The sequence below is a fragment of the Mauremys mutica genome, chromosome 12 (genome assembly GCF_020497125.1).
Source record: "Mauremys mutica isolate MM-2020 ecotype Southern chromosome 12, ASM2049712v1, whole genome shotgun sequence".
Classification (NCBI taxonomy): Eukaryota; Metazoa; Chordata; order Testudines; family Geoemydidae; genus Mauremys; species Mauremys mutica.
In genome coordinates this window covers 74,669,083-74,691,020 of record NC_059083.1, presented here as the reverse complement: position 1 = coordinate 74,691,020, position 21,938 = coordinate 74,669,083, and the positions used below count along the sequence as shown (strand labels likewise).

At 42.1% G+C, this 21,938-nt stretch overlaps 1 protein-coding gene across 2 annotated transcripts in view; it reads left to right on the top strand.

Annotated features, from left to right (window-relative positions):
- Positions 1-17,841, top strand: part of ERN1 (endoplasmic reticulum to nucleus signaling 1) — a 57,746-nt gene extending 39,905 nt beyond the window's left edge. For both annotated transcript variants that reach the window (XM_044981572.1, XM_044981573.1), the window contains 15 exons: positions 2,222-2,483; positions 2,802-2,880; positions 4,296-4,458; positions 5,188-5,306; positions 5,761-5,952; positions 6,740-6,944; positions 8,119-8,209; positions 8,575-8,764; positions 11,928-12,027; positions 12,649-12,848; positions 13,413-13,560; positions 14,113-14,240; positions 14,685-14,808; positions 15,393-15,460; positions 15,835-17,841. In XM_044981572.1, coding sequence (XP_044837507.1) covers positions 2,222-2,483; positions 2,802-2,880; positions 4,296-4,458; positions 5,188-5,306; positions 5,761-5,952; positions 6,740-6,944; positions 8,119-8,209; positions 8,575-8,764; positions 11,928-12,027; positions 12,649-12,848; positions 13,413-13,560; positions 14,113-14,240; positions 14,685-14,808; positions 15,393-15,460; positions 15,835-16,041 — 2,276 coding nt within the window. In that variant the 3' untranslated portion in view covers positions 16,042-17,841. The remainder of the gene's footprint in view (positions 1-2,221; positions 2,484-2,801; positions 2,881-4,295; positions 4,459-5,187; positions 5,307-5,760; positions 5,953-6,739; positions 6,945-8,118; positions 8,210-8,574; positions 8,765-11,927; positions 12,028-12,648; positions 12,849-13,412; positions 13,561-14,112; positions 14,241-14,684; positions 14,809-15,392; positions 15,461-15,834) is intronic.
- The last annotated feature ends 4,097 nt before the right edge of the window (positions 17,842-21,938 follow it).

The window sequence follows — 21,938 nt, the reverse complement described above, 5'->3', positions numbered from 1 at the left end:
AGAACCACCCCCTCCCTCTCCCCACCTCTGTATCTACACACTGATCTTTTTAAGTTGCTCTGCCCTGCCCCCTTCCCTTCTCTTCTCTCTCCCCCTCCCTCCGCTCCCCAGGGAAAAACTCAATTCAGCCACTTAGTCCTGGAGTCTTTTCTTCAATCTGAGTGCATATATGGCAAACCTTTAACTTGTCCAATCAGGGAAAGGATGGCCCTACTGCTCTGGCACAGATTTCTTGTGTGACCTTGGGCAAATCACGTAATCTCTCAGCGCCTCAGTTTCCATAGCTGTAAAATGGGATAATAATTCCCTGCTACATAAAGAGGTTGAGAAGCTTAAATCATGTTTGTAAAGCTTGTTGGCATCATCCGTTGGATAGCACTAAAGAAATGCAAAATGTTATTGGTGTTGATACTATTGATAATGATTTGCACTTACACCTGACGATCTCAACAAGTGTGATAGTGCAAAATAATATGACTGTTAGAGTAGGACAATAGTTATGTATGAAGAATACAGTGTATCCTCCCAGAATTACAGTGTCTGCTGTTTGAGCACAGAATGAATGATGATAATAACGTTCTTTACAGCTATTGTGTGGAAGGGGAAATTTTGGAAGAGGTAACTATTGGGGCTAAGTTTATTAAAAACAGTTCTGAGTCCTAGTGGGTATTTCTTCACCTTGCAAAACTATTGCACAATGGGAGTATGCCCCCAAATTATGGTAAATCTCAGACTTTACATGGAAACAGTTACCTTCCCTTTCATCTTACTGGGAAATGTCTGCAGCTTTTCAGTGCTGATACTGCTTTTTTTTTTTTTTTAAACAAACAAATGTTTGACTCTGCAATAGGCAGCATTAAATCCCAGTGTCACGGGAGTTTCCCTTTAAATCTTGAATATTTCAGCCTAATTCCTGAATGTCAGAGTTGCTTCTAATGGAAGTAATCAAAAAGAAATGTGCATAACGTGGTTTTGTTCTTTAATTCCCAGTTAAGGCCCCAGTCCTGCAGTGGGATGACTTGTTCACTCCAGGGGGGCTGTGTGAAGGTGCCGGGGCGTGCCCAAGCATATTGTGTTGCGAGACTGGGCTGTATGTATTCTGAATCTGGTCATTTTAAATAGAGCACAGAAGAACTTTCAGCCTCTGAGCTGGGAATTCCCAGTTATACAGGAGTGGTGCTGTCTTGTAATGTGTGTTTGGAGATCCTGTGGTTTATATGATGATTACTCTGTATGTAAAGAAGAGGCAGATCTGCAAGTCCTTAGAAGTGTATGCTGAGGAGCCAAACTAAACGATATATTATTTCTGCTGGCGAGAGAGAAGAACGTATTTACAGCAGGATAATTTCAAGAACTCTTGAGCCACACGCTAGGGCTAGTCTTTTTCAATATAAAATGAACCAGTCTAAGGGCTTGTCTACACAGAGACTTAGTGCGAGGCAAGCCAACGTGTGAATCTACAGCGCAATAGCTTGCTGTGCACCAACTGGCCATGCAGACCCTGCTACCAAGCACTAAAAGTCCCGTAATGCACTTTGATGGACACAGCACTATGTCCACGTGCATTACTAGCACGTAGTAGCAGGGTCCACACAGCCAGTTAGTGGGCAGTGAATGTCTTGAAGTCTTTAAACCGTGATTTGAGGACTTCAGTGGCTCAGACACAGGTTTGATACAGGAGTGGGTGAGTGAGATTCTGTGGCCCGCGTTGTGCAGGAGGTCAGACTGGATGATCATAATGGTCCCTCCTGACCTTAAAGTCTAAGGCTGTGGCTACACTTAGCGCTTCAAAGCGCTGCCGCGGCAGCGCTTTGAAGCGCTAAGTGTAGTCAAAGCGCCAGCGCTGGGAGAGAGCTCTCCCAGCGCTGTCCGTACTCCACCTCCCTGTGGGGAATAACGGACAGCGCTGGGAGCTGCGCTCCCAGCGCTGGGGCTTTGACCACACTGGCGCTTTGCAGCGCCGCAATTTGCAGCGCTGGAGAGGGTGTGTTTTCACACCCTGCTGCAGCGCTGCAAATTTTTAAGTGTAGCCAAGCCCTCAGTCTATGAGAATGCACTGTAGATTCACACTCTGGCTTGTCATGGACTACGTTTTCTTGTAGACAAGCCCTAACAGATTTTAGTAGCTCATTTACGATTCAAGTACTGCTAATGTATGTGTTACTATAGCCATGAATAAGCAGGAGACCCAGATAACCTCTTGTGTATTTGTATGTTTTAGAAATGTCCCACTTTGTATCTAACGGAGACGGGCTGGTGGTGACTGTGGATAGTGAGTCTGGGGATGTGCTGTGGATTCAGAATTATGGTTCCCCGGTGGTAGCTTTTTACATCTGGCAGCGTGAAGGGCTACGGAAAGTAATGCACACAAATGTGGGGATAGAAACACTGCGCTACCTGACCTTCATGTCTGGGGAGGTTGGACGCATCACTAAGTGGAAGTATCCTTTCCCGAAGGAAACAGAGACCAAGAGCAAGTTGACGTGAGTATAAATATTAGTATTGTTTTCAGAGTCTGGCTTGATGGTGCTTTGCAGGACTCTAATTAAAAATTGTGATTCTGTTCAGTACTTAATAGAGCTGCTATTCTATAAATTGCAAGATAGTAGGAGAGACTACATAATTGGCACCTTACTCTTTAACATTTACTGAACATTGTGTTTGTACAGGAATAAATAAATGCTGATGATGCCTGTGACTCAAATTTAAGAATCTCTAAAACAGTGTATGACTGAGTTTGTAACTCGGATGATAAAACCAGCCATTTGGGACTTTCTTCCTAATTTTTGTTGTTGTTCTAGGCCTACGCTCTATGTAGGAAAATACTCAACGAGCTTGTATGCATCTCCATCAATGGTGCATGAAGGAGTGGCTATTGTGGTAAGTTAGATACTTCAGGACTTTGATACCATGTTTTGAAAAGCCCACTTTCTAGTATTATGTATGGTACTGTGCTGCAAAGTTGAGATCTGACCCTTTATCCGGTCTGTAATGTTGGGGTGTTTAAGCCCATCTCTAGTTATCTTTTAAGGCTGTTTGTGCTGGCAAAACATTGGAAAAATCACAGCTTTGTCATAGCAAAAAATACAAGTGTCGGTTTCAGCGGGGAAAAAAATTTTTTTTTTCAAATCTATGGAGTGGTTTTTATTTTTAAATCTGCTAAGTACTTAAATTCATTCAAATGAGAAATAACCATAATACACATAGAATATAGATACAATGATTCTTTGTGAGTTATGGTTATTTAGTGATCCTAGATCTTGTTGTGATAAAGCATAATTAAAATGTCACTTACAGCATTGGAAACCACTCTTGAAATAAGGTTGGATTGTCAAATTTTCATGGTTTGCTGTGGCTTCCTTGATTTGTAATTTGTTACTTTAAAAGGCCTAGATGCTCAGTAGTCCTCTGTGAACTGCTTTTATTATTTAACTAAGATTATAGTCCTTATGGTTGTGAAAATCCCTTTCCAAATATGAACAGAGAGTAATCCGTGCAGGGCTTCTTACCCACAAACAGTCTCCTGTACAGCATTCCTAGCAGGGAAATGTTGAACAGTGACAGGACATTACAAACCATGTAATTTAGGAAAGCATATTATAGCTAGTCAGGAAGTGTCTCTCTGTGGCTGAGCTGGGACGGAAGCCCTCTCACATCTGAACCAGAGCGTGTGAGTTCAAGTTCTTTATCAAAGCTGTTTCTACCACTATTGACAATGTGTTGTGGCTATTGATGTTAAAGTTTCACCCAGTTCATACTGTTGAAAGCACCAACATTTTGATGAGATGTTAGAGCAAGGTTTTATTTGCTGGCATTGTGGCTAGCCTGGGGGGAGGTAAAGATCCTTTTTCTTATTTAAAAAAAAAAGGGGGGGGGCAACCCCACCTCCTAACCAAGACTCCTTCTCTCAGTAATGCAGGATCTAATGTCTAAGGCTGTGTGAACTATGGCTGAGAACATAATGGCTCTCATGTTTACCTGCAGTTACTGCATTGCTGGCATGTAACTTGGTGCTTGCTAACACTCTCTGATTCTACGGTACGAGAGGCATGGCATATGAAGTATAAACCCCAAAGTAATGTAGAGCTTCCCACCTGTAATTTAGCAATAAAATATTTTGAGTTAAACATTTACTTAATTCCAAGGGAAAGCTTGTGGTATTTCAAATATGGCTTTTGAGTTATGTCCCGTGTCTTTTGTCTGAGTTAGACTGGTAAATTCTCTGAGGCTTTGTAAAGTATTGTGTAGCAATATAGTGCTTTGTTAACTGTAATAATAAATCTCTGTCTTTCTAGCCCCGGGGCAGAGCCATACCTCTGTTAGAGGGCCCCAAAACAGAAGGAGTTACTATTGAAGACAATGGCGAGTGTGTTATCACTCCTAGTACGGATCTAAAATTTTCAGCAGGATTGAAAGAAAAGAAACTCAACTATTGGAGGAACCACTGGCTGTTAATAGGTACTAGGAAGTCAGTAATATTCCACCTGCTCTCTGTTGCACTGTCCTCTGGTGGACAAAAGCAATAATCCAAGCAGAGATTATTGTTACCATATACAAAGTATTTTAAATTACATCCAAAACCACTACATTAAAAGACTGTAAAAGATGCAGTCAAGCACTCAAAAGTTAGAGGATGCCAGAACTAAGTTTGCCTTACAACCCTAATTTGGTCCCCTTATGCACATGCATCATGATACAGTTTGTAATTACATGATCACATCCTATATTTTCCAAAGGCCCGCGTCTCATTCAGTGCACAGGGTGGGCAATGCTCACTGAATGGGTAGTTATTCAATATTTATTTTCAACAAGAGACAAAGTCAAGGTCCAAATCTGCAGCCAGAGCCTGAGCACAAGTCCTGCCGAAGTCAGTGGCCATAATCAATACTTGAAGGTTTAGAGCCTTTAAGAGCAAGAGCGTTGCTTCACTTCAAAGGGCATGGAACAGTGTTCAGGTATATACCCAAATCTTCCAAGCTTTGGGTCATTCCACAGGGACAGCTCTCTGGTGTTAAGGTACATATAAGAGAGCCTCATTTTGTTCTAAACTGTCATACTGTGATGGCCTCAAGCCATTTTATTAATGCAAATAAGCCCTGAGTATTGCTTCTTGGCAGAGATGCCAAAATCAAGCATGTTTGCCCTAAAAAGGAACCATTCTTGTAACAAATGTTGTTTTATTTAAAGGGCACCATGAAACACCATTATCAGCCCCTACAAAGATCCTGGAGAAATTTCCAAGCAGTTTGCCTAAACGGCATGAAAATGTGATTCCAGCTGACTCTGATAAAGCCAGTTTTGAGGAGGTTTGTGAATAACTGAAGAAGCCACTGGAAAATTACAGGGGGAGGGAAATGAAAATTTTGGGAGAACTTGGACTCTGTAGGAAAAAGTGTAGGGAATTTTCCCAAATTCTTTGTGGAAGTGCAGCACAGTACCCTCCCATGGCGTGTCATTGGCATTATTCTGTGTTATAGAACTCTTGATATCAGACTTAAAGCTGAGTCCTGCTTTTCCTTCCACGTGCAAAAATTCCCATTGAGTTCAGTGGAAATAGTCCATTGAATAAATGAACTGCAGGGTCCTCAGAATATTGACCAATTTTGCTATGAGCCACCATTACATCCAAGAGAGTCTTGCACATCATTAAGCTTTGAAGAAATGGTCCCTCATTGAAATGTACCTTATATATGCTAGTACAGCTGCAAAATACATTATCCATGGAGACTTTGAACTGATGGAGTCTTCTGTGTTTCCTAGGTTATTGGTATAGTTGAAGGTTCCTCAAAAGAATTGCCTCCTACCATTCCAAAGGACATTGAAGAGAAGCCCAGTCAGCCTGTACCTCGACCAGAGGCTCCCGTAGATTCTATGCTGAAAGACATGGCAACAATCATCCTGAGCACCTTTTTGTTTGTTGGCTGGGTAGCATTCGTCATCACCTGTCCAATGGTAATGCTGATTGATCTTGGTATTCTAGTGAATTCTGAGAAAGGGCTGTAATGTTTGGCAGCCTAGCCTGGTAAATATGATGCAGGAGTTGGGATGGGAAAGAGTCACGACTTCATAAAAGAAGGGCAATTCTGCTTTCTCCATTAGCTATCAGTAGTAACGGTTATCACTGTGATAACTCACAGGTGTGCAATCCGATAACTAAGGCTACTGCATGTTTGATGTGGCAGTGATTTCTGTGACACACGCTGTTACACTTGAGACTTTTTCTATTCCACCTGCAAGACTCTCCCATGGATTTTTGCCCATTCAGTTAGAGAGAGAGAGAGAGAGAGAGAGTGTGTTGCTCTCTTTTTTTTTGGTCATGATCCAAAGACCATTGAATTTACCAGAAGATCCCCCGCCCCCATCCATGTCACTGGGCTTTGGATCAGGCCCTGTATCCTTTTACAGTTTAACGATAGCTATTCAGTCTAAAGATGCTTTTCTAAGGGAAAACTTCAGGCTAATGGCATTTTTTGCTATAACAAACAACCAGCCTGAGTTATCAACCGTGCTTTAAAAATGTATAACGAGGTAAAGAACAGTTTGGGTGATAGAGACTCTTTAATTGCCCTACCAGAAATAAGTTAGGAATCTGGCAATGAGAAGTTTTTCACTCAGAGGATAGTAGAATCTGCCCTTTCTGGATGCTGAGTCATGGACGAGCCTTCTCGTCGGCATGTCTATTGAGATTTTTATCCCTTCATTGGTGTGGTGTTAAGACCATCTCTCTTTCCTCCTGAAGAGTACGCAGCAACAGCAACTGCCCTTCAGTGCCCCCAGCGATCTCCCCCCAGAGACAGACTTTTTGGACTCCTCCTATGTGCGGACGGAGAGTTCAGCCACCAGCACACCCAACGTGTCTCCCAAAGCATCAAACCATTCAGCGTATTCCAACCTCTCTGGCTCTGACACTGGGAGATGTTTCTCCACTGAGCAGGAAGAGCGAGGTAATGTTAATCTAACTTCTTCTGTAGTGTGTCCCAATAAGAATTAAAATCAGAAAGTTCATAACATTTCCCCCAATGCCAAAGGTAACAAAGTACAACAACGGGTGGGGCACAACAAAAGTAGGATATTGACAATATTTCATAGATTAAGACCTGAAGGAACCATTGATTTGTGACCTCCTGTTGTGTAACACAGGCCAGAGAACTTCCCTCCCCTTTGATTCCTGCAGCAAGCCCATGATTTCTGGTTGAGCTAGAACATCTCCCAGAAAGACATCTGGTCTTGAATCTTGATTTTTGGGATTCATGTGCACCATTGGGTGTATTCTCTCCATCCCTATTCTTGAGCTCTTCTAGTGAGAGGTGACTTTTCAAACTCTTTTTTTCAATGCTGACCACAAGTTTTTGTCATTTTAGGCTTAATCCTACCACTGACAGTGCAGTATTGAGCCGCCCATGGGCCATGTGCTCATTGGCATATTTGAAATGGGTTGGCGGCCTCAGTGCAGATCCTAATGCAGAAAAATCGAGCTTATTTTTAATAAAATGTTGTTTTGGCATTAATTGAAGCCAAGAATTGAGTGGACCATGGAAACTGGACTCCCCTCCCCTCTGCATGTTGTCTCTGGTCCCTCCAGGGAAGTAAGTTCCACCACCAGGGCAGCACAGTGCCTGCACTGCACCCACTCTCCAGCGCTGTCAGTTCAGCACTTTCCCCCAACACTACATTCACATAAGCGTTTTAAAAACCGGAAAGAGCTTCTTGTCTTCTAAAAGCTACTTGTCTCATGTATGTCCCCAGCCATGACCTTTTGTGTCTTAAGAGCCAGAATTCCAAAGGGCTCCAGCCCCACTGGGGCTGTCCTGATCTGTACACAGAATGTTTGAAATCATGAATTGGATAGTCTGGTGTCCAGCCACTCAAGCTGTATGCACAGGTGCAGTTTGCATGCCCAAATCTGAATGTCAGCCTGTACAAAAACTTGTTGGCAATTTACATACAGTTTTGAAAGCCTGGCCTTAGATCTCCTCCCTCCCCCTTCCTCAGGTCTCAGTGTTGTGCATTTAAACTTGAAAGAGAAGGTTTTACATACCGACTCCATATGGAAATGCAACTGCAAAGTGCTGACTTTTAAAATCTGCCTTAATCCTTTCGCTGCTTGCTTTTGTTCAGATGAGGACACGCGCATAGTAATGGTCGGCAAGATTTCATTTAGCCCAAAAGACGTACTGGGACATGGAGCTGAAGGAACAATTGTTTACAGGTACAAGACAATATATGCATTTGATTTTAGAGCCCAATTAATGCCCCACTATTTTTTTGAGTATTTTAAAAAAAATTCTTATGGTCTAATATGAATGGAAACGTTACCATGGAACTTTTAAAAGTCAGAGTGTGTGTGTGTGTGGCACTTTTCTGCAGTGTCCCTTCACTAACAAAAATCCAGGGTGATGTTGTCATTTGTAAATGTTTGTTTGAAATGAAAGCATTGAACAGAGGCACCTTGTCCAACACTGGAGAAGTGCTTTATTAATCTATCTGTGTGAAGTGTGTTCCATGTAACCCACTTATCTCAGTGCACAGATTGACTCAAAGAGGTTTCTCTTCTGTATGATTCACTGTCTACAGAGGGACATTTGATAACAGAGATGTGGCGGTGAAAAGAATTCTCCCCGAATGCTTCAGCTTTGCTGACCGTGAGGTGCAGCTGCTGCGTGAGTCGGATGAGCACCCCAACGTGATCCGCTATTTCTGCACGGAGAAGGACAGGCAGTTTCAGTACATTGCCATAGAGCTCTGTGCTGCCACCTTACAGGAGGTAACGGGTCACTTACAAATCTAAAAGATTGCTAAAGCAAAGAGCTTTGGCTGCTGGGTAAACGCAGAGAGAAAACACAGGCTGTGAAAGGCTTCTCAGTGTCAAACTCCTAGCTCTGCTCTGAGTCTGCTCTGAGTCTGCAACGTTTCTGATGTTATCCAAATTACCATCTGTAATTGGTTATTTACTTTTACAACGTAGTCATTGGTGTATGTGTAGTTAAGAGGCTTTCCTCCTCATATCATCATCATCATCCCTTTAGTGTTATCACAGTCCAGGGTGAATCTGAGACAGCCCAATTTACTGTATTACTCTGGTATCACAGAAGCAAAGGATACAGCCTCACGGGCTACACACAATTGCTGTTTTCCTTCTATCTTGTAATCAGCAACTGTAATAAAGAGAAGGGATATGGCATCAGTGTCACAGTGCCTGCCAGTGCCCTGGTGGTAAAACAGAACAAGAAAACTTTTTCTTACCCCTCCTCCTCCCTGGCTTTCTGCTGCCCAGACAACATTCCTTTTCCCCCTTTGCTGTGTGTTCCTGCCATTTGGCTTCCAGCCCTCCCCAGGTCTCTGATACAAGAGAAGGGACTATTGAACCTTCAATATATGTTCTTGAAAAAGGCTCCTCCTCAGTCACTCTGTATCTCCCACCATGTGTAAGGCATCTGCTGCCCTCACTAGGAGCCTCTCTAAAATATTGCTTCTTAAGGCCTTAGCTTGTCCTGAGAGCCGCCTTTTAAAGAAGCACAGCAGCATGAGTGTGCAGGTGGCGCATGTGCTAAGGAAAGCTTTGTGCGGGGAACTGAGGCAGCGGCTTTGCTTACCCTGGTGTGAGTAAGGTGCTGGACACCTTGGCCTACCTACTTTCAGCCTCCACTGGGCAGTGCTAATGAGCAGCATTTACTCAGAGTTAAATTCCTGTTGAAAGGTTTCTCTGAGCTAGGATAAAACATAAAAAGAATGATGTTCCTTTAAAAACCAGGCCCTCTAGGGAAACTGACGAGTAAAAGCCCCAGCTATCTTGGGCTCTCACTGTGGAAATAAGAGAGATTTAATACGGCGCTGTAGAGTAGAAAGCTGATGCTGTGCCAGTTTTTAAAAATAGTAAATGGGATGGCTTGATATTATAGGCCTGTCAGCCTGACATTGATCCCAGGCAAGATAATGGAGCTCCTGATATCAGACTCAATTAATAAAGAATTAAAAGAGGATGATGTCATTAATGCAAATCAACATGGGCTTAGGGAAAATAGGTCCTGTCAAACTAACTTCATTTTTTTTTTTGGATGAAATTACAAGTATGGTTGATAAAGGTAATAGTGTTGACGTAATATACTTAGACTTCTGTAAAGCATTTGACTTGATTGCTTAGGATCACAGGTACCCACACCACATTGTGATTAAAAAACTAGAACAATATAAAATGAACTTGGCATACATTAAATGGATTAAAAATTGGCTAACAAATAGATCTCAAAATGTAATTGGAAATTATCTTCGAGTGGGTGTTTTTTCAGTCAGATCTTGCAGGGATTTGTCCTTGGCCCTATGCTATTTAACATTTTTATCAATGACCTAGAAGAAAACATGAAAGTCATCACTGATAAAGTTTTCGGATGACACAAAAATTGGGGGATTGGTAAATAATGAAGAGGAGATGTCACTGATTCAGAGCAATCTGGGTCACTTGGTAAACTAGGTGCAAGCAAACAATATGCATTCTGATAAGGATAAATGTAAATGTACACACCTAGGAATAAAGACTGTAGCCATACTTACAGAATGGGGACTTCATGCGAAGCAGTGATTCTGGAAAAGATTTGGGGGTCCTGGCTGAACATGAGTTCCCAGCATAACGCTGGGTCAAAAGAGCTAATGCGATCCGGTGATGCATAAAAAGGGGAATCTCAAGTAGGAATAGACAAGTTATTTTACCATTATGTTTGCCATTGGTGTAACTGCTGCTGGAAAACTGCATCCAGGACTGTTGTCCAAAATTCAAGAATGATGTTGATAAATTAGAGAGGGTTCGAAGAAGAGCCACAAGAATGAATAAAGGATTAGAAAACATGCCGTGTACTGATAGACTCAAAGAGCTCAATCCATTTAGCTTAACAAAGAGAAAATTAGAGGGTGCGCTGATGACAGTGCATATGTATCCATATGGGGAACAGATATTTAAGAATGGTCTTTTAATCTAGCAGAGAAGGTATAAAACAATCCAATGGCTTGAAGTTGAAGCCACAGATTCAGACTGGAAATACGGTATAAATTTTTAATGGTGAGAATAATTAGCCATTGGAATAATTTACCAAGGGTCATGTGGGATTCTCCATCATCGACAATTTTAAATCATGATTGGCTGTTTGTCAAAAAGATCTGCTCCAGGAATTATTTTGGGGAAGTTCTGTGGCCTGTGCTACACAGGTCAGACTAGAAGATCACAATGGTCCCTTCATACCTCTATGAGTATGTACAAATAGCTGGGTTTTTGCTTTGGTGCCCAGACTGGGGAAAAAATTTAGTTGAGTGAAACCCGAAACAAAAAGTTTCATTTCATTTTAGTGGAGGGGAGGGAGAGAGTTAATCTTTTTAAAAATAAAGTTGCAGTAAAATTCTAAACGGGCATTTTGAATTGAAAAATCCAAATGTTATGTTTTGAAAATGTTGAAACTCAAACACTTGGTTTTTTTCTGAATTATTTTTTCGGGTGGGGGTGGAGTTTGACCCAAACCAGCAAATTTGACTCAGACGCACAAAGTTTCAACCTGAATCTGCATTTTTGGCAAAAATAAATAAATGTTAGGCTGAAAAAATTCACTCTGCTGATCTACTGAGCAGTCTATTGCCCTTCGCTTTTATTTGGGATCCCCTTGTAAATAAAAGTTCTTCATTTGAAAAGCATGTTGGAGCGGCCCAGCACATGGGCTCTCTGCGGGACAGGCTTGTAGAATTTTAGTACAGTCTGACATCTTAAAGTTCCCCTTTGTCTGTGGAATAGGCTCTTGCAAGTGCATAACCAGCTCTCATTAGACAGGGAAGAATTTACCTCTCTTGAGGGAGCTCTTCAGTGGCCTGGGATCTGTATAAAGACCAGTGTATAAGGAACGTGCTGGGGTTTTAGGCTTACTTTCTGTTTTCCCTTATCTAATGTATAGTATGTGGAGCAGAAGGACTTCAATCGCCATGGCTTACAGCCCATTACCCTACTGCAACAGACGACATCTGGTCTTGCGTATCTGCACTCTCTCAATATTGGTAAGAAGGCCCTTTGTTTCGATTTCATGTATGTTTTATTGGTTAAGAAGCAAAATAAGCAGGCCTGGTGCAGGGAGCCTTGGCAGCCATGTAGTTTGTTGCTGGGTGGCTGGGAGAAGTGGAGACCAGTCATTCTTTTTTTTTCCTTTTTTAAATAACAATACTATTCCATGATGCCCATTCACGGAGTGGCCATGATAGCGCAGCACTGGGAACCAGGAGATCTGGCTTCCATTCCCAGCTCTTCCACAGGCTTGTATGTGACACAACCCCTCTATGCCTCAGTTTCCCCTATCTATAAAATGAGGATAATACTTCCCTGCTATATTAGTATTTGCTTTGAGCTTCTCAGCTACTGTAGAAGTAGAATATAACGAATGATGGCTCTGGAATACCAGGGGGAGGGGGTAATGGCTCTAACAAGAACTTGCAAGATTTGAAGGAAATGGAGTAGAATAGGCATCCCAAATGAATAGGCAACAGGTTCCTTGAACTTAAGCCTATGGATCCCTGAACATTAACAAAAACTGCTTCAGCAATGTGAAAGGATTTTATTCCAAATAAATAAAACAATTAAAAATGCTCTTGGTGCTTGTATTAATTAATTGGTGCTTGTATTAGTCCACAGGGATTTGAAACTTCATAATATCCTAATTTCAATGCCCAATGCCCATGGCAAGGTCAAAGCCATGATTTCAGACTTCGGCCTGTGTAAGAAGCTGGCAGTGGGCAGGCACAGTTTTAGCCGTCAGTCTGGGGTGCCAGGCACTGAAGGATGGATCGCTCCAGAGATGCTGAGTGAAGACTGCAAAGAGAACCCTGTAAGTCAATCATAATTGTTCTTGTTCCGAGGGTTAGGGAAGTTCCGTGGAGTGGGATTGGCAAGTGTCACGTTGTTGCCATCAGACCTTTACATCCACAGTTCATTGCCTCTTCATTCAAGCTGGTTTGGAACTAAAATGTCTGTGGACTAATTTTCAGAGGTTCTGAACACAACTAGCTCTCGTTGAGGGCTGAACTTCTGATCAGTGGGCTGTTGCTGTATTATCCTGTACCATATTTTGTAGTCATAGTGAAATCAAAGTGATCACCCGAGAGGCCACCAAAAATCAGTTACTTACTCATGGCGGCCTTTAGCGATAGAACAGAATTGTACTAGAAAAGTGGGGATACTTTAAGTGGCCACTTAAGACTGGAGATGTTCTTGTAGGTGGGCTTTAGTGCAGGATTTGCCATGTTCTAACTACTTTTGAATATTGTGGAGAGAAGTGTGATTGTAGAAACTTCTGTTGTTCCCTCATATGCACAACTGACTTGTGAAGTTGAGCCAAAGTATTGAATAAACTATATTGTGATGTTGCTTATAAACCATATGTTATTTGCAGACATACACGGTGGACATCTTTTCGGCTGGCTGTGTCTTCTATTATGTGGTATCTGAAGGCAGCCATCCCTTTGGCAAATCCCTGCAGCGGCAAGCCAACATTCTACTGGGTGTTTACAGTCTGGACTCCTTAAATCCAGAGAAGCATGGTAAGCAGGTGGATGTTTTCCTACTCTGTTAAATGTAAAGCACTGCACAGTTTATTCTGTGGGGCTCAATAGCTCCCAGAACACCAGTGGAAATGGTCTGAGACCTATGAATCACCATGACCCCAAAGTTGCAAATGTGAAGTACAAGCACTTGAAGTAATTATATGGGAAGCTCCTTTAAAAAAGTTGGAAGCCCTTAAAACTATTGACTTTACTGTCCAAAAGCATATAACATTCCGGGTGATTGCAAAGTTTTCAACCCTCTGAGCTTTACTGTGATAGTTTTAAGAGGAATTTCATGTATATCCAGGATGTTCAAAAGATTGAACTGACCTTTGCTCTTAGCTGTATTGGTTCCACCCCAATGACTTGCTGATGGGTTGCACAGAGTATAAATCAGGGCAGGATTTGGCCTGTTTTTTGTAGGCTGAGCGTCCAACTGGAAATTCTAGATCTCTGACAAACTTGAAGGAGTCGTGATGGCTTCTTAAAGACTGAAAACAACTTTAACTGTTTCAGACAGTCTGGGAATAATCACCCTTTTTCTCTTAGATGACATAGTTGCTCGTGACTTAATAGAGCAGATGATAAACATGGATCCTCAGAAACGTCCATCTGCCAGCTGTGTGCTGAAGCACCCGTTCTTCTGGGATCTAGAAAGACAGCTCCAGTTTTTTCAGGTCTGTCTTGTCAACTTTTCATTTTGTCCAGGATTAAACATTATCCATATGTTTTTAAAATCGTATACATTAAAACTTCAAGTTTAAAGTCTTTGAGATAGTTGCATGCAGAATCGGCAGTTGATGAACGTACAGTGTCAGGAACAAAGAAGTGAGGTTGTATGCTTAGTCAGTGCATGTATGGAAATGCTCAGCCCTTTGCAGAGTTTCAATCCAGTGAGCGTGTTGGGTTTTCTATGTTGAAAGAACTCTTGCAGATAGCTCCTGACTACCAATCCTATATTCAATCCAGTTACATTGTACTGTCTCACAGCAGCAAGCAGCCGTTTTTCAGGACACCCTTTAATCTGGCAGAGGGTGGCAGTTTGTAATTGGGGGGCGGGGAGTGGGTAGGAGTTGGAAGTAAAAATACAGCATTTGAAGTAACTTGAACGTTTCTTCCAGGATGTGAGTGACCGAATAGAAAAAGAATCTCTAGATGGTCCAATAGTCAAGCAGTTAGAGAGAGGAGGAAGAGAGGTGGTAAAAATGGACTGGAGAGAGCACATCACGGTTCCCCTTCAGACAGGTAACTGAGATTATATTCCATAATAACGTAAGGGAATGACAGGCTATTATCCCTAACCGGCATGTACAGGAAGGCAGCAATACCATTGGCTCTCAAATTTGTTACATGAGATCTTGGCCTGCACTGAATTGTTCTAAATTAAAAAGTACATATACGTACACCTGTGCGCATGCACATGTATATAACCCTATTTTAGAGCTGAGTGACTTAAAACAAGCATGAAAACATAAAAAACAAGAGTGTAGCAATGTCAGGCCTATTTTCCATTGTTTATTTACCAGGCTTTAGTGGTATTTACATTTTATTTTTTAAGAGCAGAGATGATACAGTTAAAAAATCATATGGGCCACACATGCATCAAACTGTTTAATATTCTGCATTGTCAATATGCCTCCTGCAGTGATTTTTTTCCTTTAGTGTTTGAAAAAGTATTTGTAATACATCAAATCCTGATTTACCTGGCCAGAACATTACAAACAGCTCTTTCACGTGTTTTGGCTGCAAGTATCAGCTCCCTGAAGGACTTTGTACACATCAGTTCATTTAAAAACAACCAACCAAACACAGCCTATTTGCTTTTGCAGATCTTCGAAAATTCAGATCCTATAAAGGGGGCTCAGTACGGGATCTTCTACGGGCAATGAGAAATAAGGTAAAGGGGTGTGTGTGAACCAGCGTCAAACCACCTTAGAATCTGTACCACGTTAAACTTTAGCCACCCATACCTGTCATATTCTCCATGCCTATTTAGAAGTATAAACAGCATTTTAAATAACTTGAATGTTACACATTCTGTTTCCACTAATATGTTATGGTTTCCACCTAAACCATCTTTTTATTGGCTTATCTTAGGTGGTGTTCCACTTTACTACCAACAATCCACCACTATAAAATGACACTTGTCATTTAGTAAGGCTTCTTTGGCCACTAAACTGCTTCTTGTTCATGAGCATCTCTTTAGTATGTTGCATAGAGGAAGAAAGTGAATACCCTATAAAGAATGCTTGTCTGTATTTTTTTTTCTAGAAACATCATTACAGAGAACTGCCCCTGGAAGTGCAGGAGACGCTGGGCTCTATCCCAGACTATTTTGTATGTTATTTCACGTCTCGTTTCCCTCGCCTTCTCCTTCACACCTACCATGCAATGCAAATCTGCAGCGGGGAAAGACTCTTTCAGCATTACTATAGTCAGGACTCTGCAGAGCAGAGACTTCCAGGAGATACCATTTGAGAGGGTGGGGATGGAGCTACCTTCTCTGTGATGAACATTCCAAGCATAGGGCTGTGAAATTGGCCTACCTTTAGCAGGGACTAGTGGGATCATCAGAGAGTAAAATGTCTCTTTGAAGAAACCAAGCTTCCAAACGTGCCTTATATTGTGTCTGCGCTGGAGCAGGAAAAGGACAGTAGGAGCACAAGGAATGAGTGCTAATGTCAGAAAAGCATGGAACCAAGCTGTGGAGTTATCCTAAGGCTGCTTTTAAGAAAGAAAGTGAAAATGGAGTGCAAATAGTTGTGTGTAAACATCATTCTGCTGTTGAACATACTTACATTGTACTTGATTTTATAATTCATATATTTTACTGCACAGAATCAAACAGTGACTGAAACCATATCGTTACTAGGCATTAGGATCTGGAAGAGGAGCCTTTTAGTTGTAGCAAACCATCCAAACCTGCTATTGCACTACTGCCATATTCTGCATTTGAAACAGTGTCTTAGATACAATACAGTGATTGTAAAGGGAATAATCTGAAAATATCCAAAACCTGTAAAGAGAATGTAATTTCTAATTAATCAGTACAACCCTGGAATATTAGACCCCAGTTCTTGGGTAGCTACAATGCCATCCTATTGATTACCGATTGGAAAAATCAGTCAGTTTTATTTACTTCACAAATGCAAGACTCCATGCCATGGTGTTTTGAGAGATCAGCCAAATGTTCATAGAAAGGAAATGGCAGTATTTGGCTTAGATCACAGTATTAAAAACTGAGCTATGCCGTAATTTGGAGAAGCATATTCAGATGTCCGTTTCTAGTTTCTTTATAGGAAAGGAGGCCAGTTGGGTGTGTTGGACACAGCAACTGTCTGGCTGGAATTGTTCCTTGCTTTCTTCTTAAGAAGGTCTTCAGTTACTGAGCCAGAAACAATGTGACCCTACAGGGGGGAAGGGATTGAAATATGAATTGCTCTAAAGAACAGTGAAATTATGGACCACATTTTTAATTGGTGAACGAAAGTAGTAATAAGCAATGGAACCTGAGTTCCTGTCTGTCTGGATTGATAATGATGTCCAAAGTGAAGCTTATATACATTTTCTTTACATTTGAAAGGATGCAGTATTCCTTTTCAGTGGCCCTAAAGCTGTGACAAGCATTAAGTATGTGAACAGCATTAAGAAATGCTGGGTTCTGATGTAATACATGTGTATTATTCTTTTACAATATATTTATTTAACGTATTTATATTTATTTAATTTTTACTACAAAGTGGTATCAAATTTAAATGGTACAAGTATAAAGCATGCCAAATCTTTTTAAAAAAAAACAAAAAAACCCTTCTAGTGTTTTCTGTTAACCACTTTTTAATAACTGGAAGAGGAAAAGCTATACTGCATCTTTCAATGGAACTAATTTGTCTATTTTTGTTAATGGGTAAATCATGTGGAACAGGGAAGCTTTTAATTTATCTGACTGTGCCATTGTGTCGTAAACTAGTAAATTATTGACGGTTACTTGTGTGATTGGGCATTGCTATGGGATGTGTGTTTTTTCTTTTTCTAATGCAGTCACCTTTCTGAAGCTTAAATTTTTGGGAGTTTCCTAGTTTTACATTGTATGAAACCAGATATCAAGGTAAGATGCCAAATTGTGCAAGTTACATGTTTTTAAAAGCTTGAAAAAATGGTAGTTTTACCTAAGATTATTCAAAGCGTATTTCATATTTTTATACCTCTAATGTACAGTTCTTTTATAATTCTACTAAATAATGACTTGTACTCAGTAATAAATACAAATAGGTTTAAAAACTGAGGCGTGTTCCCCTTTTTTAGTGAAAATGGCTGTTCACCAGTAGGAGTCTGGGAAGATGGGTAGGACTAGAAAGAAGGCTGTGCACTCTCTGCTGCTGTTTTCATGGAAATAGCGTGGCTTTCGGGGGGGAAGTGTGAAAACCCGTGGTAAAGGTAACCAAGCAAAAAGGGTAAGGCGGAAAGTTTTGCCCTTCTTTTGTTTATTTTATTTTTTTTTAACTCCTCCTGTGCAAGGCATCAGGTTTCTGAGATAGATACTGGGTAAGTGTGTTCGTGTTTACTCCTAAATAAAGAGCTAAAGGTAATCCCTGCTTGTGCGGTACTGTTAAGAGTTTTTATGCTGCAACTACTAGGCCAATAAACATTTTCACTTCATACATCTGATGAAGTGGGATCTAGCCCATGAAAGCGTATGCTCAAATAAATGTGTTAGTCTCTAAGGTGCCACAAGTACTCCTGTTCTTTAAACATTTGAGTGAGTCTGACATTCCATCCACCAGAGGGCAGTGGAGACATGCACAGAGAGCATAGGTTTCAGTGGTAGCCGTCTTAATCTGTATCAGCAAAAAAAAAAACAAGGTGTCCTGGTGGCACCTTAGAGACAAACAAATTTATTTGGGCATAAGCTTTCGTGGGCTAGAACCCACTTCATCAGATGCATGAAGTGAAAAATACAGGAGCAGGTATAAATACGTGAAAGGACGGGGGTTGCTTTACCAAGTGTGAGGTCAGTCTAAGGAGATAAATCAATTAACAGCAGGATACCAAAGGAGGAAAAATAACTTTTGAAGTGGTAAGAGAGTGGCCTTGAGAGGTCCTTCCACCACACCCATGGAATACCTGAGCCAAATGAGGAGGCAAAAGAAGAGGATCCTGGAGGACATGTTCTCTGAGATCCTGCAAGCCTGTGCTGCATTAAACCGTGAACAAAGGGGCTGGAGGGTGAATATTTTCAGACAGTGGAGAGGACAAGAGCCAACCGACCCAGGAGTCCCAGCAGAAAAGGGAGAGGCAGATGGGGTGTCTCCAGCAGCAAACGCAGTCGGTGCAAACTCTGGTTGACCTACCTTTTATTCTTCTTTGAGTGATGGTCCCTATATGGATTCCAAGAGTGCATGCACACCATGTGCTGGAGCTGGAACTGTTCATAATAGTGTCAGTTGACCCGCACATTCGTTGTGCATCAACTGTGTAGCATATCCAAGGCTTTAAGAGGCTGGGCAGGTCGATGCTGCTCCAGTTCCCTCTTACTGCTGCGTGGCCAGAGTCGGAACCCCTGTTCCTCGGTGCTTTTCACTTGTTTTTTTGTTTTGTTTTTCTTTCTTTAGTTGTAGTTAATTATCCATTCATAGTTGTTAGTTACCGTTTTGGACTTTCCTTCCCTTTGTGGGACTCTTCCCCAGCCCGGTCACTATGCCCGGGCAACACGGGTTTAAGTACTGAGCTTCATGCCCTCACTCCTTCTCTGTGAGTGACTAGCACCAACATTGCCTCCACTGCTTGGGTGAAGCCCATATCACTGCTCGCTGCTCCATTTGCCAATCGTTCCCAGCTCAGGAGCTTTGCCTCCAAAAGTTCCTCATGGAAGAAGCGATGCAGCTACATGTCCCTTCGGATCCAATGCATTTAGCAATGTTGTATACACCACTGTGGGTTTGGCTCTGGTGGCTACAGTCGCAAGCTCAACAGAGTGAAAGCTCCCTCTGCCACTTGTTTCAGATCTAGAGTCTCTAGGAACACACGAAGACCAAGGAAAGTAACACGTACATTCACTAGAACAATTTCTAATATCTTTAATAAAATTGATAAAAGTTACCAACAATGAATATCCAAGCACAGATAAATCCTACATCTATCCATGCACAAATTATAGCTATAGTTATACTCATATCCTCCTAGATAGTCTTCAGGTTTGATGGGTCTCTCGTGGATTGATCATCAGTAGACAGAGGGTTCCTGCTGGAGTTTTCCCATAGGGAGCTCAATTTTCCCAATCTGGGCACCCTCTTTTATGATGAGATTCTGACTATACCTCATACCCTGTGCATGTGTGTGAAAATGTCTACCTTCTTTTCCCTAATTTGTATTGTGTCCCCCAAGAATATTGGGGTACCCTGTTTTCCATAGGTTGTGTATAGTTCCTTTTATTCTCAGCACTGACACACAACCTGTATCCTGTGGTTAAGGAACACGTTAAAAAAATGCCTCTAGGGCATTTTGTAATCTAAAATTAATCTTGCAGCTAATTTTTCACAATACCACTCACTGATATTTTTTTTTTCATAATCTTGTGGCATCGGGTTATTCTTCTGTCACTTACTTACATAAAGCATTTCTTAACTCTAAGGGCTAATATGACTAAGCTAAACTCCTACCGGCCTCAGGCTCTAGGCCTTGTGTTTCAGCCCTGCTTACTTAGATACCTCATACATACTCATCTCTTCCAACTACTAACCAGTCCTATACTTCTATAATCCTAACATCACACCACCCACAATAAATGAATGATAAAATAATTGCTACAATTAGTCAAGTGAGAGGTCCATTTTAGCACCTCCTTTTTACACACACACACTCCCTAGCTTCACATTCACTGGCCTATGAGAGCCATGGGTGCTGTAGGGTAGTCGAAATGGACATGAATGTTCTTTCTCCTTGTTAAATTATTTTCTGTTTGTTTATTTCAGAAGTTTTTATTGTACTGGGTTTTTAGTTGCAACATAGCACTTGTGCACTGGTTTTGGTACACGATACAAATATATTTTTTTGGAAACTAATTCATCTTCATTACTTCACAACATAGGCTGTGGCATGAATGACTAAGGCTAGTGAGAGCGTGATCTATTGCAGGCTGATGGAACTCCTATGAGCAGTGACAGTGTAATAATTATAAAGGTACAGCAAACACCACAAAATTAATAGGCGCATTAACAAATGTACACCAAGCACCGCACAATTCCTGTCTGCCCCCAACCCTTCTGGGCTAGGTAAAGTACAGGCCTCCACACAGCATTAAGGAAAGTCTCTTTCAAGGCCTCCCTCAGCCACATAGCACTGCATTAAGCATTTTTAATAGCCCTTGCATCTGGCTGTTTGAACTGACAGGCACTCTACCTGGCTGCACCCTTCCCCCTCCCTCCCCCCCGTTTGCCTTGCAGATCTTATGCAGGACACAGTAGGCAGCTATAACCATTGGGGTATCTTTGTGTTACTTACTAACAAGACTGGATTGCAGAGACAGTGTCCCTTCAGCTTACCAAAAACACATTCAACTGTCCTGCACCTGGCTCAGTGGTAGCTGAATCTTTCCTTGGTGCTGTCGAGGTGGCTGGTGTGGAGTTTGATGAGCGATGGGAGCAGGAGGTAGGCTGGGTCCCCCAGGGTTACTGTTGCCATTTCAACACTGCCCTTGGTAATCCACTGGTCAGGAAAGAATGTGTCTGTTTGCAGCTGTTTCAACAGCCCTGTGTTCTTAAAGATATGAGCATCATGCAACGTCCGTGACCAGCCAATACAGATGTTGGTGATGCATACCTGGTGATCCGCCAATGCTTGCACAACCATAGAAAAGCAGCCCTTTCTGTGGCAAGGTGAGCTGTTCCAAAACTGGGATGTGTGCACCAGCGATGGCCCCAGCTCAGTTCAGGAACCCCCTTGCTGCGAATCCATCCACTATGTCCGGCATTTTACGGAGCGTCACAGATCTGCATCGCACAAGGCGACTCATGGCCCCCACTGCGGCTTTTCCAGCTCCAAAACGATTGCCCACTGCCAGGTAGCAATTGGGCGTTGTAAGCTCCCAGTCACTTCTCATTCTGGGGTGAGCTCAGCACTTCAATCCAGGCAGGTGGCTTTTCCCAAACAAAAGTTCTGCAGCTACTGTGCGTCAGCCCAACCCCACATTACGACGTGATCCCACCACTCCGTTCATTTCTCAGGCCCAGAAGTGGCCCCCAGGCTGCAGCGGCCCTGTGAATGCCATTGAGCGGCACTGAACCAGTTTTCGCTGTGTCCTCGGGGAGGGAGATGGGGGCTGTGCAAGAACAGCAGGCAGCTGCAGAGTTGAGCGGTTGGTAGGGGGCAGGGCCGCCCAG